This window comes from Eremothecium cymbalariae, chromosome 2 (assembly GCF_000235365.1).
Source record: "Eremothecium cymbalariae DBVPG#7215 chromosome 2, complete sequence".
In the NCBI taxonomy this organism is placed as follows: Eukaryota; Fungi; Ascomycota; class Saccharomycetes; order Saccharomycetales; family Saccharomycetaceae; genus Eremothecium; species Eremothecium cymbalariae.
This window is the reverse complement of record NC_016450.1, coordinates 1,190,012-1,205,858: the sequence shown is the minus strand read 5'-3', so window position 1 is coordinate 1,205,858 and position 15,847 is coordinate 1,190,012. Positions and strand designations below refer to the sequence as shown.

Here is a 15,847-nt window from a genome sequence, read left to right as displayed (position 1 = left end):
TCTATGTAGAGTATTTCAATTGAATACCAAACTTTGCTGGCCGTAACCAAACCGGTCTACCAATGGTTGTTGAGCCCTCTTCATTTAATGTCTTAGGAGCATCTAAGGGTACTGTCGATAATTCAGCTCCAGCTGAGATCAAGAACCCCTTATATCTCCCTTCCCATAGCAATCGCAGATTTTTATCACTTAAACTAGTACTCATTTTCAGCACACTGGTGAATTCTGTTGAGTTAACTAAATTTACAAACTTTTCTATTACTGACTTTTCCCTGGTTATTTTCTGTAGAGATGATGAAAAAGTTGAATTCACATTATTAATTAAATCATTGGAATTATTAGCCAACAGTGGATGATAGTACATTGGATTATCGACCTTCAGATTTCTAAATTCTTTCATCTTGTCTAGGGTTGGCAAGTTTTCCACACCAAAATTTAGGTAGTCTAAATCTTTCCTGTCCACAGATTCAATTGAAGGCCCCATATCCTCTTTCTTCATGGAAATGGACCTCCAAAATTCACAACCAAGGGATAGTTTTGATTCAATTGAATAAATGTTAAACTCATATTTGGAACAAAACGTTGTACCAGGCGATGGCTTAACAGAATACGAAGAGGAAATATGACCAAACAGAGGATTCAACGACAGAGTCAAAGTTATAGGCTTACCAGTATTTGTTACATGGGTAAAATACCTTAAAGTTGTAGAGCATCCAGGTAGCATGTTTCCTATACCTAACCAAAATTCAGAACCAAGGGACAAATTGGAATTATTATATAATGTCGTGCTCAATTTCGAACCATGGTGAGCAAAATTATGCAACATACGGTAGCCTAAAAGTGCTTCACTGGTGGAGAATATTACTTCCTGGCAAGTAGAGCCTTTATCTTGTTGCCAGTATAATGTCAAAATATTACGTTGGTTTACAGAAGACAACCCTTTTATCACAATCTGAGAAAACGGTGACAACCTCTTACAATACATCGCTTCAAGGATTGAGCCTGGATAATACATGCGTCCGTATATCAGCGTTTTGGAAGCAAAATCTCTGTGATTAAAAATATTATTATTACTTCCATTGTGGTAATAATAATAGGGTTTGATGTATTGATATGTATTAACGGTTGTTTGTAGCGGCACATTCATAGACGTCTGTACAAAGTTATCCATATCAGCACAGTCAGTGTACAAATAGGATAAAGAACCATTGATTACTTTGTGATTCGAAAGTTCAAACGTATTGAAGGTGTATGGAGTCGACTTATTTGATACCTGTAGGTTAATTGAATCTGGAATCTCAAACTGTAGTAGATTGTCACTGGTTGCCGTTATATTTTCATAACTGTTATGCCGATTCCAGTTGGTAGACTTTTCATATTGTCGAAGAATATATTCCATATACTCAATCATAGCTTTCTAAGGCTGTGAGCAACTTTCCTGGTTACTTATTGGTGGGGATAGGCGTATTTGAATGTTATGTGGATTGCCAAAATTTAAGCCGCGCGACAATAAACCTGTTCTATTAAACTTAACGAAAACGTTCAGCACTGATCGTACAGTGTTGCGGTAAGCTAGTGATAACATAGAATAGTGGTAAGAAGCATTCGCAATCCTAGTTTATCAATTTTGCTTGGAGCTATAAAAGACAATTTTGATATTCGAAGTTTGTTAGGACATAGGGATTAGTTCCAAAGTGAAGTAAGTATGTCAGATGATTTATTAATAAAGGACGAGAATAGTATTGCCACGGTAGAACAACATGATTTGTTTTCCATGGGCATAAAGAAATTGAACCGAGTGACGCCAGGAAATGGTAGTCTCAGGAGGAGGAGGCGATCAAGCAGCAGGGCTTCCAGCAAGAACCTCAAAAGTACGACAGATATTTCCCCAGCTTCAAAAATATTTAGGAACCTATTAATATTGGAAGACGATTTAAGAAGGCAAGCGAAGGAACAGAAACTGTTAAAATGGCAATTCACGCTGTTTCTTTCGAGTCTGATGGGTGTAGCTGGGTTTGCATTTTATGAGCTATACTTCTCTCAGGAGAGCGTACAAGGATTGTATAGGATGATGCTGCAGTTCTTGTTCATGTTCATAATGATTACTGTCATATTGTTCCACCTAAGCGGTGAATACAGAAGAACTATTGTGATCCCTAGGAAGTTCTTCACAAACACAAACAAGGGCATAAGACAATTCAATGTTAAGTTAGTCAAGGTGAAAAGCTCCGTGAGTGACATGATAGCAGACATTGTACGGTACATCAGCCGAAAAGTTGCGTGGACCAGCATGCGCATACTAAGAATCATACTACCAATTTCTTACCTTGAAACCACGTGGATATACCAACTCTGGCGTTCAGTGGCTATAAGATCACAGCCTCGAATTGGTGCTGTTGACGTTAAACTAGTTTTATATCCCAGGGCTTTTAGTGCGGAAATTAGGGAAGGTTGGGAAATATATAGAGACGAGTTCTGGGCAAGAGAAGGAGCAAGAAGGAGAAAACTAGTCAACCAAATAAGCCCAAAAAGAGACTAACATACATAATTCCGCTAATATTTGAAAGCATTCAAATTCTTACATGACACAAATAGGTGAATATAAATGAATACTACTTCCAAAGATAACTCACACATTACTACTACTCATTAAAACGCACCCATTTTCTCACTATTGATCTGAAGTAAAAAACAAACAAATAATCAGTGTAACGGTTCTGAATATAGGTATGTTTTCACTCATCCTGTTAAGAGTCGGTGAAATGCAAATCGGCTATGTTTCATCACTTATGAACTCATTTTAAACTTCGACCAATAATGGAAAAAGAATGCTTTAATATTCTTTCTCCCATAATACATCTGTACTACTAAAACATATCCTGGACAAAACTCATTGTAAAAAAGAACATTCCCCCCAAGAAGTCTTCAAAAGAAGAACCCAATCGGTCCCCTTCCAGCATATATACATACATATGTATATATATATATATATATAGGTGAGGTGTCTAAAACATGTGCGTGAAGCTAAAATTTTTCGCCTTTTTCTCGAATCTTGACATTTTTCACTCACCAACAAGGCTGTACAAAACTCACTCAGTTGCTTAGGGCTTGCAGCTCGCATCTTATGAACCTGTTGTTAGATGTAGACATACTTAATTGTCTTTTTGATATATTAAGACCATTTTGGTGCTAAACTTTCATGCATATCTAAGTAGCCGCCGTATTTTGCATGTGCCCGCTTCTTGCATACAAGATAGAAGTGTGCCTATACTGAGATTCATTGATCCCCCAGAATAATATCCTGCAATCCACACTTAACCGTTACACAGACCTAAACTTCTATTGATTCCAAGATTATCTAATTGACCACATCACGATGTCTATTTTCATACATGTATATATCCACACAGAGAATGTGACTTTTGGTTTCCTACATAAGTCATTCGTTATCAGGACAGGGGCATCTCTAGTAACAGAATTACTACAACGCACATAAACAGAATGTATTACAGCACTAGGCTCGGTTTGGGACTACTGAAATAACACTTAAGCACAGCTACGCACATTCAGCATCGCAAAACATACTTCCACAAGTCTTGAACTAAAGTTTCCATCACCACACCACTTACTTTGTAGCAATATTACCCGCCCTTCATCCCTTTTAAACAAACTCCCGACTACACCAAAGGTCAACACAAAATAAGAGTAAGCGATTAAAAGCGAAACGTGAGGCAGTTATCGAAGAAACAAGGATATAAACCAGTTGAGTCCAAAATGATGCGTGGTTTTAAGCAGAAGGTATGTTGAGTGTGGTTTAATGATCAATGAAGTTTGAGAGAGTTATGAATTTTTTAACTTGTTACTAACTATGGAACTTTGTTTTGTAGTTAATAAAGAAAACTACAGGATCATCCTCGTCTAATCAGAAGAAGAAGGAAAAAGAGACCAACAAAAAGCCTAGCACTTCCAATGCGAGTCCTGCAACTAATACGAGTTTAAATAGTGGGTCTAGGTCGTCATTTGAGAAGAAGGAAGGGAAGGCAGGGTTACACAGTTCGCCTGACACTAAACAATCAAAGACTAAAGAGTCTGGGAAGGCATTATTATCGCCTTCGGTGTCGAGTACATCATCTCAGTCAGTATCTAAGGGTAAAACTTCTATTATGGGTTCGTCTGGGGGTCCTGTTGATTCTTCAGGTAATGCAAAAGAAGAATCCAGCAAATCATATCCAACCTTAATTGCCGCAGCGGTTTCTCCCGGTAGCTCTACGGCCATTGCACCACCGCATTCACCTAAGGAGTCTTTGTTAGCGCAAGACACTACTCAGTCACCGAATGGAGTCGATATTCCAAGGTCTTCACATTCTTTTGAGCGGCTTCCAACGCCTACAAAGTTGAATCCAGACACAGATCTAGAGTTGATTAAGACCCCGCAGCGCCATTCCTCTTCGCGGTTTGAGCCTTCACGGTATACCCAAATCAACAAGTTACCGGGATTTGATGATGTCTCACCTGAAGAGCAGATCCCATTATTTATAGCCAAGGTTGATCAATGCAATATTATGTTTGACTTTAGCGATCCAAGTTTTGATATACATGGAAAGGAGATCAAAAGGGTAACTTTACAGGAATTAATCGAATTCATAGTCACAAACCGATTCACATACACTGAAGAAATGTATGCTCACGTCGTTAATATGTTCAGAATAAATTTGTTCAGACCCATTCCACCACCGGTGAATCCGATTGGAGACGTATATGATCCAGATGAAGATGAACCTGTAAATGAACTGGCCTGGCCGCATATGCAATGTGTTTACGAATTCTTCCTAAGGTTTGTTGAATCCCCAGATTTTAATCATCAGATTGCAAAGCAGTATATTGACCAGGAATTTATTTTAAAGCTATTGGAGTTATTTGACAGCGAGGATATTAGAGAAAGAGACTGTCTTAAAACTACCTTACATAGAATTTATGGGAAATTCTTATCTTTAAGGTCCTTCATCCGGCGGTCAATTAATAATATCTTTTTACAATTTGTTTATGAGACGGAGCGCTTTAATGGAATTGCAGAACTATTAGAAATCTTGGGTTCCATTATTAACGGCTTTGCATTACCATTAAAAGAAGAACATAAAGTGTTCCTGGTACGTATTTTGATACCGTTGCATAAGGTTCGCTGCCTATCATTATACCATCCTCAATTGGCATACTGTATTGTTCAATTTTTAGAAAAAGAGCCAATGTTGACTGAAGAAGTTGTTATGGGCTTGCTACGTTACTGGCCAAAAATAAATTCTACTAAAGAGATTATGTTCTTAAACGAGATCGAAGATATTTTTGAAGTTATCGAACCACTGGAATTTATTAAGGTAGAAGTTCCGCTTTTCGTTCAATTGGCCAAATGTATATCTTCTCCACATTTTCAAGTTGCTGAAAAGGTACTAAGTTACTGGAACAACGAGTACTTTTTAAATTTATGCATCGAGAACGCAGAAGTAATTCTACCGATTATCTTCCCAGCACTATACGAATTGACTTCTCAACTAGACTTGGAATCTCAAACAGATGAAGACGGGAACCCCACACAGGATCCATATATGCTAGTCGAACAAGCAATTAATTCTGGATCATGGAATCGTGCCATCCATGCAATGGCATTCAAGGCGTTAAAAATATTCTTGGAGACAAACCCGGTGCTATATGAAAATTGTAATTCTTTATACCTATCTAGTGTGAAAGAATCACAAAGACGTCGGGAAAGAAGAGAAGAAAGCTGGAACAAATTGCAAGATTATGTTAAAAATTTAAATATCAGTGGCGTAGATAATAATGTTTCGCTTACTGGAATTGGAGGGAATGAAATTCATTAACGCATTTGATAATCTCAACAAAATATATGTTGAAATGAACAGTGTACTAAAATAAAAGATGGAACTACAGTAAATCGTCATTAATTATTTTTTTTTGTGATTCCAATTTGAAAACTACCTAAACTGCAGTTCCTCACTTCACATTAATGTGTTCCGTTTTAATATCGGTACCTTAATTTATATATTTCAGTTTTTTTTATTAAAACTTAGACACTTCTGTTCACTAGGCATATTTTTCGGGTGGTTTCATTGTTCAATGCAGTTAGTTAGCATACATATCCTGAATCGTAAAAAATAGTCCAAGATATTACTTGACTCTTGGGAATTATATACCATTTACACATCTAAAGTAAAAAGGGCAAGTCAAGATTAAATGAACGTTAAACATTGACAAACCTAAATACTCAGAGAAGTTGATTAAAAAAGCTATATAATATAAACCTTCAGTTGATATATTTTTTGTTGAGATTAGCAATTCTACCAGATAGCATTCATTTGCCCTTGTCCCTACCTTTCCCATACTACCCTGTCATTAAATGGCTCTCGATATTATAGACCGTTAAACTTGACATGATTCTTGACAGTAGTCAGGTTCTCAAAACAAAAAAATAATGATCATTCATCACTTCATGAACATATATGTCAATGTACCCTTCAATCTAAAATAAAAGAGCTAGCCACAACCAACCACCAAGGGAAACGGCTTGAAATCTTCTAATCATGAATTTCTTCAAAAGACCATTAGATAAGGCTCGTCTAGTAAATTGGGATCTCTTACGCTTTGGAGTGTTCTCTTATAAAAATATTTCACAGAATACCATTCGTACCACAGCGGTAACTTTCCCTAGGAATCTAAACAAGATGACACCTAGACTTATGATGTACACAGGTGTCATAGGCAGTGCGCTTTCACTCCAAGAGTTGAAATCACCTGTTATCCGTAATGACTTCATACTATCCGCCCAGGATTTTGGGTTAGCCCGCAAAGACGCGAGTCAAACAAGTGCAAAGCACGCCACAGCAACAAGAGCGCGATTTAACGGCAAATTAAATTACAGACAGCTCTGTGTTGGGTCAATATCAGGGTTGACATTGGGAGTTATTATTGGAAAGGTTTCTAATGTATTAGCTTTTATCACAGTTTTTAGTCTCCTCACTTTGCAATGGTTACAAAATCGCGGTCTTTTGGATAAAGGTGCAACAAAGGGTCTCTCTCAATACATCGTTAATACAGGCAGAGAACGGGTTGATCTAAATACTCTTGTATGGGAAAAACCCAGTTTTAAAGTCTCATTCTTATTGACCTTTTTCTTGGCTGCCATAAACGTTTAGGAGTGTATTTTATTTAATCCATAATCCGACTCATGCTAGCTATCGAATTGAACATAACATTACATATATATAAAAAAATAAAACCAGGAATTTTTAAACTTTATCAAATAATCAATATATGCATACATAGAGTTGAAGGATATCTACATGGTTCCTAGAGAGTATAATTACAGTCACTGTTAAACATCGCTTTTATCTTAAAGGTTGCAAGCAGTCTGAGTTAATCATCTACAACGGTGTACGATCGTTATTTTTTCAATTTGGGCCTTAAATTTCAGAGCGTAAGTAAAACGGAAAGAGGTCAATCAGCCCATCACTTAACCATATCATCAGTGTTCTTACTCGAAGCAACTCGTACCTGAGCTGTTCGTGATAAATATGTCGGTAATACATCCTGATACTGCTAACTACCCCTTTCGGTTTGCTCCTTTCCTGCGCCAAGAGTATTCATTTTCCTTAGACCCTGACCGGCCAGTTTGCCAGTACTACAATTCTAAAGAGGGGGCATCTTCATGTCCTAATGGTACTCTATGTCCAAATAAGCATGTTCTTCCTATCTTCCAGAATAAGATAGTGTGTAAGCATTGGTTGCGGGGGTTGTGCAAGAAGAATGACCAATGTGAATATTTGCATGAATATAACCTACGAAAAATGCCGGAATGTGTATTCTTCACAAAGAATGGTTACTGCACTCAGAGTCCAGAGTGCCAGTATTTGCATATTGATCCCAACTCCAAGATACAGGAGTGCGAGGATTATAAGATGGGGTTCTGTCCGCTAGGTCCAAGCTGTACTCGGAAGCATGTGAAGAAGATTATTTGTCAGAAATACGTCACAGGGTTCTGTCCCGTAGGAAAGGAATGTGATTGGGAACACCCCAGGTTTATGGTACCGAACGAGTTGAGTAAGCTAAGAATCAAGAGAGATGACGAAATAAATACCAAGAAATTAGATGAGGAGAAAGAAAGGAGGTTGAATGCTATTATTAATGGGGAACTAGTAATATGAGCTTTAGATACCAGGTATGCATGCAGAAGAAGTTTGGATTTAAAGTTTTCTTTTGTTTTTTGTCCTCCCTCCATGAGAGAGACAGGGAGAGAACTATTGTTTGGGGGGCTTTCTTCTTTCGTGTTGTTTAGTTTTTGTCATGTAACATTAAAAGTTAAATATATTCTTCTCACAAATACGTAACAGAAACGTTCAGGATGCACATTTCTCGAGTTGCGAGCGCGATTCTGCTATCCAAATATGTAGCAAGGGTTCTCTGTCTGACTGGAAGAAGCGTTTCAAAAAGCGCAACTCGTCTTCCCACAAGTCATAAAGGTCTTGTTTAAGCACATTGTATTTGAGTGGATCGCATTTCGAGATGGCGTTTATGAGCCACTGCGTTTCGTGCAGCGAATTTGCCACTGGTATGTTAGTATGAGATTTCAGCATCGATAACTCACGATAGGGCTCGTGTTTAGTAATTAGACAAAGGAGGCAGAGACCAGTAGCGTACAAATCACTATCATAGTTGGGCTTCATACCCTCAATCAACAACGGCGAGCAATACTCCAACGTCGTATTAAGCACCTCGCCGGAAGGACAGTCCCGCACAGATGCAGAGGTGAAGTCCGCCAAGAAGGCATCACGTCCGCGTACAAGCACATTGGCCGTCTTGATATCGCCATGGATAACAAGACTCTGGCGTAGAAACTGCAACGAAACTAAAAGATCCGAAGCGAACTTCCACCACTGGCGCTTTGCAATGGGCTGCTCCTGGTAAAACTTTTCCAAGGTCAGATCCATCCGGTCCAACACCAACCCTGGCACTACTTCGTTCGCACGGAGTCGTGCATACTGCTCTTTAGTAATCGCTGTCACCCCATGGAAGGAAACAACATGGTTCGCGCATAATCGCCCACGCGCCTGCTGCCACAAGTACGAGTAAATGAGCACCTCATGGAACAAAATGCCTGCCTTCCGCTTAGACAACGGTACCTTCAAAGCGAGTGACCGTGTCTCTTCTGACCGTCTTGCAGCTGCTCCCTCCTCTGCTTTCACCACTACGCCTGTGCTAACCTTAAACACCACCGAAGAAGATCCCTTCCCTATGGCAGACAGACCCAATTGCCAAGGCATCATCCCAACGTCACTTCGAAGAAGTCCAGCAACATACCCAACCATATCCTGGCCATACTCACCCAACACAACAGCAACCAACCCGGCATTTTGCCGCTGAAGAATCCTAACAAATTCCTCCTCCACCGCCGCGCGCCCCTCCCCGTCGTCCCTATCACCCACCACCACCTCTGACGGTGCCACTCGATTCACCTCGCTGCCGCCACTACCCAAAAAACACTTCACAGGTGTCGTTGGAGAGGGAAACACCATCAGACCCTCCTTCGCCCCCCCATCCCGCCACCTGCCCTCCGTCTGCAAGCCAACCTCCCCTCCCACAACACGCTGCTTCATCCGTGACTGCTCCAACGGCGACGAAGGTGGCGTGTTCCAAAGGTTAAGAACCCCCATGCTTGTTTCCTGCCTATGATTTTATATATATGCTATCTTTTTCTATCGCTTCCTGCCTTGCAAAGGAATAGAAAATACGCCAAAAAAAATAAGCTAACCTTCCTGTTTCCCCCCTGCCTCTGCTAAATCCTGCTGCTCTGTGTCTTTTTTTTGGCTTCTTGTGTGTATGTTGCAATTAACCACCCTGTATATATTCTATTATCTTATATATGTTACTATTATATATATATGTGTATCTGTGTGTGTTCCGAAAGGAGTACTTCCTTGCGATTTGTGCGCGATGTGCGTGTAGTAAAACAATAAACTAGCTTATACACAACGGTTGACTGACTCAATGATACGAAAATTCATCACTCCACGAATGTCTTTACATCCAACCCAAGCAGCCCAAGACATGGGCCCGTGGCACGGCGATGGTGACGGTTCTTCTTCCCTCTTCCTCCCTCTTCCAAAGAGCTAGCCACCTTTGGAAAATCTTGCTCAATTGGGGCCATGTATAACCTATAACCAGTTTTTAGGTTTGGCTCAGACCACGTTTGTAATCGTCATCCAACCGACTGGCCGGCGCGGGCGGGGGCAGAACAGGGAGGCTGTCCGGATGACCAGGGACCGCGCGGTAAGGGGTACAACAGCCGTGCACCACGGAAAGGAGCGTGTTGCCTGGGGAACAAGGGCGCGGGGCTCTGCTCCGGAGCAGCAGCGGCAGCGAGGCAGCGGCCAGCCAGCACGGGCGCCAAGCACCAAAGCATCGAGCACCAAGTATCGAGCAGCAGCAGCAGTGCTGCTGCTGTGTTCGCAAACTTGCTCGCACGCACTCGGTGCGAGCGAGCGAGGCAAAAAGAAAGAGCAAGCTTAAGGGATTCGAAGAGTGAAAAAACAAGTGACAGCCCGTGCAGTATAAAAAGGGGGAGGTGTAAATAGGATTGCTACGGAGTAGAACCAAGAATAACAAGAGAATCCCCAGTTGTGTTTCTGAATAACTAGGAGAACTAACGATAGACGAACCAGTAAAGAAGGAAGGGTCTTTGTTACAAGCTACATCTAACTTTTTTGTATCAAAAAGGACAATTTTTAAGAGTGTGTTTTGTTTAAGTTGTTGATTGGGTTTGGTTATCTAATATTACTCTTACAGTATTCGGTTTTGAAGTGTCAAGAGGAAAAAAATTTGGCTTGTCGAACCAGCAATCGAGATTAAAAAAATATACATCAAAGGACAATTTGAAAAAGAAGGTTAATTTGGTTAATTTTAAAAAATAAACTCAGGAAAGGAAAGCGGAAAAAATTGGACACGGTGGGTGCTAGTTTATAATAATAATAATAATAATAATAATAATAATAATAATAATAAGCTAGGATAACAATTAGCAGATAAAAGGATGCACAGGACATATTCTTTGAGGAACTCTAGAGCACCAACAGCTGCGCAGTTGCAGAATCCGCCACCTCCGGTGTCGTCTACCAAGAATCGGTTTTTTGGCAAGGGGGGGTTGGCCAATACGTTTCGGAAGAATGCCGCGGGGGCGTTTGGGCCAGAGTTGTCGCGGAAGTTGTCTCAGCTAGTGAAGATTGAGAAGAATGTTCTCAGGTCGATCGAGGTTGCTGCCAACGAACGTCGGGATGCTGCTAAGCAGTTGTCTTTGTGGGGGTTGGAGAATGACGATGATGTGTCGGATATCACGGACAAGTTGGGTGTTTTGATTTATGAGATGTCGGAGCTTGATGATCAGTTTATTGATCGGTATGACCAGTACCGGTTGACGTTGAAGTCGGTCCGGGACATCGAGGGTTCGGTGCAGCCATCCAGGGACCGGAAGGCGAAGATCACGGACAAGATTGCGTACTTGAAGTACAAGGACCCGCAGTCTCCCAAGATCGAGGTCTTGGAGCAGGAGCTAGTTCGTGCCGAGGCCGAGTCGTTGGTTGCGGAGGCCCAGTTGTCCAATATTACGCGTTCGAAGTTGCGTGCGGCTTTCAACTATCAGTTTGACTCGTTGATCGAGCACAGTGAAAAGTTGGCCTTGATTGCAGGGTATGGGAAGGCTTTGTTGGAGTTGTTGGATGATTCTCCGGTTACTCCAGGCGAGACTAGACCTGCTTATGACGGTTACGAGGCATCGAAGCAGATTATTATCGATGCGGAGGCTGCTTTGAATGAGTGGACTCTGGACACTGCTGTTGTAAAGCCATCACTCTCCATTAGACAGGACTACAACGAAGAGGAGTTCGAAGAAGGTGAGGAAGGTGAAGAGCAATGGGACCAGGAGGCCACCGAAGAACAAGTTACTGCTTGAAGCATGATTCGGCAGCAGGCCTCCCCCACTCAGTATTCTCTTTCTCCAAGGGAAGAAAAAAAATTGAACAAATCAGCGGTAATATTTTAATGTCCTTTGGCTAACCTGGAGCAGCCTCTTTTTTAATAGTATACTACTACTAAATTTACTTAATTCACTATTTTTTTTCTCTTTATCATTCGTTCTGTTTTCCGGCCCCACCCCCCACCACACACACACTCAAACACAACACCCTCTTGGAGAGTTGAAAGGCATTGGTTGATGCCCGTCATTAGAAAGCAGCTTTATTGGATTACAAAAGAAGGAAGAGTGTTATAATTTTATACTATTTTAAATAACATGACTCAGTTAGGGGATCCTTTTTTATATGTGTAAGTAAAGTAATAATTTAATTCTTTTACATAATGCAATTTTACGCCATCTCCTCATGGATCTGGACACCCAGCAATAAAAATGCTGCGTCAAGACAGGTATCACATATCTTGTCATATGACATGTCCTACTGCTATATGTTCTCTATTGATCTGTTGCGATAGCGTGTAGAATCTCATGTCTCACAGCCGTATGTGTGTGTTAGTGTTGGTTTTCAGTGATGTACTTCTCGTTGTGAATCATACTTTTTTATTGAAAGCCATGTTGAAAACAAAATACATTTCCAGTTAGCATTTTATCGACTTAGCTGGACCATACCTCATTCAACCCTACAATTAAAAACTATAGGAATGGCAGAAAATACACCTCAATCGTTCCAATCTCATCAAATTAATGATCCTAACCTGTCAGCTAGGCTCGGTCGCTACTACAACCTGACGAACAATTTCACAACACTTTCACAAGTTACAAAGTTACAAGAGGTTATTCGGAAAGATCATATGAATACTGAACAAAGGCTGGAGGAATTCATAAAGGAAAGCCATGAAAAACATAATGAAGACATCAGGAAGGTAGAGTTGAAGAAAACGAACCTAACATCGGCGTTGACAAACTTTCATACAGCATTGGAGCATATCTCAATATCTTCCAATAAGAGTCTTGAGCTATCAAAACGGATTAGGACAGTTGAAAATGAACGTAATAAAGTTCAGATAACTTTGAAGTTTATTGAAGATTGTAGACTTTTGAAGTCAAATATATCCGTGATACAGAATGCTCTTGAAGACAAAAACTATCACTTGGCTGCAGATGCTATTCAAGAGATTCGTGGACTACCGCCTCAAGTAATTAGGTCAGAATTTGCTAATAGGGTTGTGCCTTCTAGTGAAATACCAGATCCTCCGGCTCAATTGTTGGACGACTGGACCATAAAATTATCAAAAATATTCCATGAACAGTTCTTGCATGCTTCTAGAGTCCAAAATATGGAACTTTTAACCTCTTATTTCCAGCTTTTCCCAAAAATCGGTAATTCTGAAATGGGCTTAGATATCTACTCCAAACATGTCTGCAATATACTTGCAGAACAAAGCCGTAAGATTATGATGGGCCAGATCGATAAACCTCATATGTTTTTCTCGCAGGCTTTGCTTCATTTATTCAAGACAGTTTCTACTATCATTAATGACCATTCTAAGATTATAACTAAATCGTACGGTGCCCAAAATATGGTCTACGTTATGGACAAGATTCAGAAGGAGGCCGATTTACAAGCGGGGCTAATATGGGATACATTTATGGATACAAGGCGAATGGACAAATTACTAGATGGTATAAAGATCTGGGACGAATCTCGAGGGCAATGGAACAAACAACAGCATTTTCAACAGGGAAGTGGACATTATTCGGCGGAACAGGACCTGCCTTGTACTCTGAATGAGTTGTCGTTGCTTGTCAGTGAATATTCCGCAATTTTGCAGAACTGGTCAATGTATTGTAGGTTCTTTGCCTTAATGTGGAACGAATTCTCTGAGAAACAAGTTGAGTCATTAGAGATTCCTGATATCTTATCAACTGGTAAGTTTAACGAAAAAGTAATCAACTCCTTAGGTCAATTCGAAATTCTGGTTAAACACCACTTATACAGATCATTTTCCAAGGCTGTAGAATTAGAAGAACTTCCATCCTTGAACAATTATTTGGAAAATACCGAATATAAACACGAAGATTTATCTAGCTACCCAATTAGCTCCATTTTAGAAGATTTGGTTTTATTCCTAAGAACTAACCTAATTGCAACTGTCAACACAGGTCAAACCACTCTCTTATCTCATTTCTTAGGCAACCTAATGGGCTTTATTCAATCCGAGTATTTAATTAAGGTTTTACAAACGAGATTGAAATCAATTCAGCAGCGGTTAAACTCATCATTAACTTTGAAAAAATATATACCCCCTTCAGAACAGACACCTGTTGTGTCAAGGTCTGCATCACCGAAGCCTCAAGTTCAAGATACTGGTAGCAAGCTGTCACAATTTGGGTTTACATTTAAGAGTGCTGCTACCAATACATTTACGAATTTGCAATCTAATTTGCAATCAGTTTATACTGATGAAGACAGCATCTTGAAGTTACATCACTGTTTGATATACATCAACACATTGTCCTTGGGAGATATATTTTTTGAACGATTACTAATTAAGGAGATTCTACAAGACCAGCCTAAACTATTGTCAAACAATTTCCCCTTCAAAGATGATTCAAAACGAATGGCAGATGCATTATCTTCACTCTGCAAAAATATACAAACCCAAAATGGAAAATTATTGAGATGGTCGCTCAACCAACTGTTTGAAAACTTGTTGCAAGGGAGGTTGAAGAAAATGATGAGTCCACTTTTCAGTAATGGGAATGATGAAGAGTATATATGTACAGCACATGACTTTGAAAACTTATCAAAACTACATCAATTCGTTGTTCAATGGAAAACTTTGTTACGCCCATTTCAAAATGTCCTGCACAAGGCAACATACACAAACTTACTAACTATAATGGTAGACTGGTTATGCCAACTAATCGAAGATAGAATCTGGCAAATTCGCTGCAATGAGTTGGGTGCATTAAAGCTGGACAGGGAATTAAGCATTTTTATCACAACTCTATGTGAACAGCAATACTTCCTCCGGGAAAAGTTCACTAGATTAACACAAATCATTCTCATCTTGGGCTTCGACGATGATGACATTGATATAACAACACAAGACATCAAAGATGAAACTCTTTCATCTATAAATTGGGTCCTGAGTTCACAAGAAAGGATTAACGCACGGAGTTTGCGCATGGATACGAGAAACTAACTAGGGCAGGCATATACACCTCATTGGAACATTCTCTAAAGTTTGCATTGGATGTAAAATTACTGGACGCATAATACCTAGCTCTTTCATATATGGATATAGATGTATATAAAACATTGAGAAAGACTCATTATTACAAATCAATTGATGATGTATGCGATTATCGTCAAATCTAATGTATGGTTACCTATATACATCCTTCCCGTTTATGTAATAATGAATTAGTCATTGTATACGTATTATTATTTATTGATGAACATTTGATTTCTTTTTCTTTCCTTTGAAGTGCATACCAGCGAAAGTAAACAAATACTGCCATCTTCAATCCATCATCACGAATAAAAAGGCACTGCGCTTCCTCAGCTTATTGTTTCTACGTACTATTACTGCTTCTGGTACAAGGATATTAGTTTCGACTTTCCTGCCCACTGATTTGTTTGTTCTAGGTTAGATTTCCACAGCAAACTGCTTGTCAATCCGTGGGATAGGATAGGACAAAATTATAAGACAGGCAAACGACTGCAAGGTTCTTCGAATAAGGATATCTGAGGGGATATTAGGTTATCACCTGTTTACTATAATACTACTTCCTGGTTGGCGATGGAGG

The 15,847-nt window shown here is 39.8% G+C and overlaps 8 protein-coding genes across 8 annotated transcripts; 6 read left to right on the top strand and 2 right to left on the bottom strand.

Moving 5' to 3' along the window:
* Position 1: 1 nt before the first annotated feature.
* On the bottom strand, positions 2-1,411 carry MDM10 (Mdm10p; the record flags this gene model as incomplete). Its single annotated transcript, XM_003645105.1, has 1 exon — positions 2-1,411. One exon carries the CDS (start codon positions 1,409-1,411, stop codon positions 2-4), a length of 1,410 nt encoding a protein of 469 aa, XP_003645153.1.
* A 294-nt stretch (positions 1,412-1,705) lies between these two features.
* SPO7 (Nem1-Spo7 phosphatase regulatory subunit SPO7) lies at positions 1,706-2,539 on the top strand (the record flags this gene model as incomplete). The annotated part of the gene is made up of 1 exon (XM_003645104.1): positions 1,706-2,539. One exon carries the CDS (start codon positions 1,706-1,708, stop codon positions 2,537-2,539), a length of 834 nt encoding a protein of 277 aa, XP_003645152.1.
* Positions 2,540-3,774: 1,235 nt separating this feature from the next.
* On the top strand, positions 3,775-5,873 carry RTS1 (protein phosphatase 2A regulatory subunit RTS1; the record flags this gene model as incomplete). Its single annotated transcript, XM_003645103.1, has 2 exons — positions 3,775-3,798; positions 3,888-5,873. 2 exons carry the CDS (start codon positions 3,775-3,777, stop codon positions 5,871-5,873), a joined length of 2,010 nt encoding a protein of 669 aa, XP_003645151.1.
* A 720-nt stretch (positions 5,874-6,593) lies between these two features.
* Positions 6,594-7,205, top strand: FUN14 (Fun14p; the record flags this gene model as incomplete). Its single annotated transcript, XM_003645102.1, has 1 exon — positions 6,594-7,205. The coding sequence occupies one exon, from the start codon at positions 6,594-6,596 to the stop codon at positions 7,203-7,205; it is 612 nt and encodes a 203-aa protein (XP_003645150.1).
* A 378-nt stretch (positions 7,206-7,583) lies between these two features.
* Positions 7,584-8,213, top strand: YTH1 (cleavage polyadenylation factor RNA-binding subunit YTH1; the record flags this gene model as incomplete). The annotated part of the gene is made up of 1 exon (XM_003645101.1): positions 7,584-8,213. One exon carries the CDS (start codon positions 7,584-7,586, stop codon positions 8,211-8,213), a length of 630 nt encoding a protein of 209 aa, XP_003645149.1.
* Positions 8,214-8,405: 192 nt separating this feature from the next.
* On the bottom strand, positions 8,406-9,719 carry ISR1 (putative protein kinase ISR1; the record flags this gene model as incomplete). Its single annotated transcript, XM_003645100.1, has 1 exon — positions 8,406-9,719. One exon carries the CDS (start codon positions 9,717-9,719, stop codon positions 8,406-8,408), a length of 1,314 nt encoding a protein of 437 aa, XP_003645148.1.
* A 1,376-nt stretch (positions 9,720-11,095) lies between these two features.
* Positions 11,096-12,010, top strand: PIL1 (lipid-binding protein PIL1; the record flags this gene model as incomplete). The annotated part of the gene is made up of 1 exon (XM_003645099.1): positions 11,096-12,010. The coding sequence occupies one exon, from the start codon at positions 11,096-11,098 to the stop codon at positions 12,008-12,010; it is 915 nt and encodes a 304-aa protein (XP_003645147.1).
* A 722-nt stretch (positions 12,011-12,732) lies between these two features.
* On the top strand, positions 12,733-15,240 carry COG4 (Golgi transport complex subunit COG4; the record flags this gene model as incomplete). Its single annotated transcript, XM_003645098.1, has 1 exon — positions 12,733-15,240. One exon carries the CDS (start codon positions 12,733-12,735, stop codon positions 15,238-15,240), a length of 2,508 nt encoding a protein of 835 aa, XP_003645146.1.
* Between the last annotated feature and the right edge of the window lie 607 nt (positions 15,241-15,847).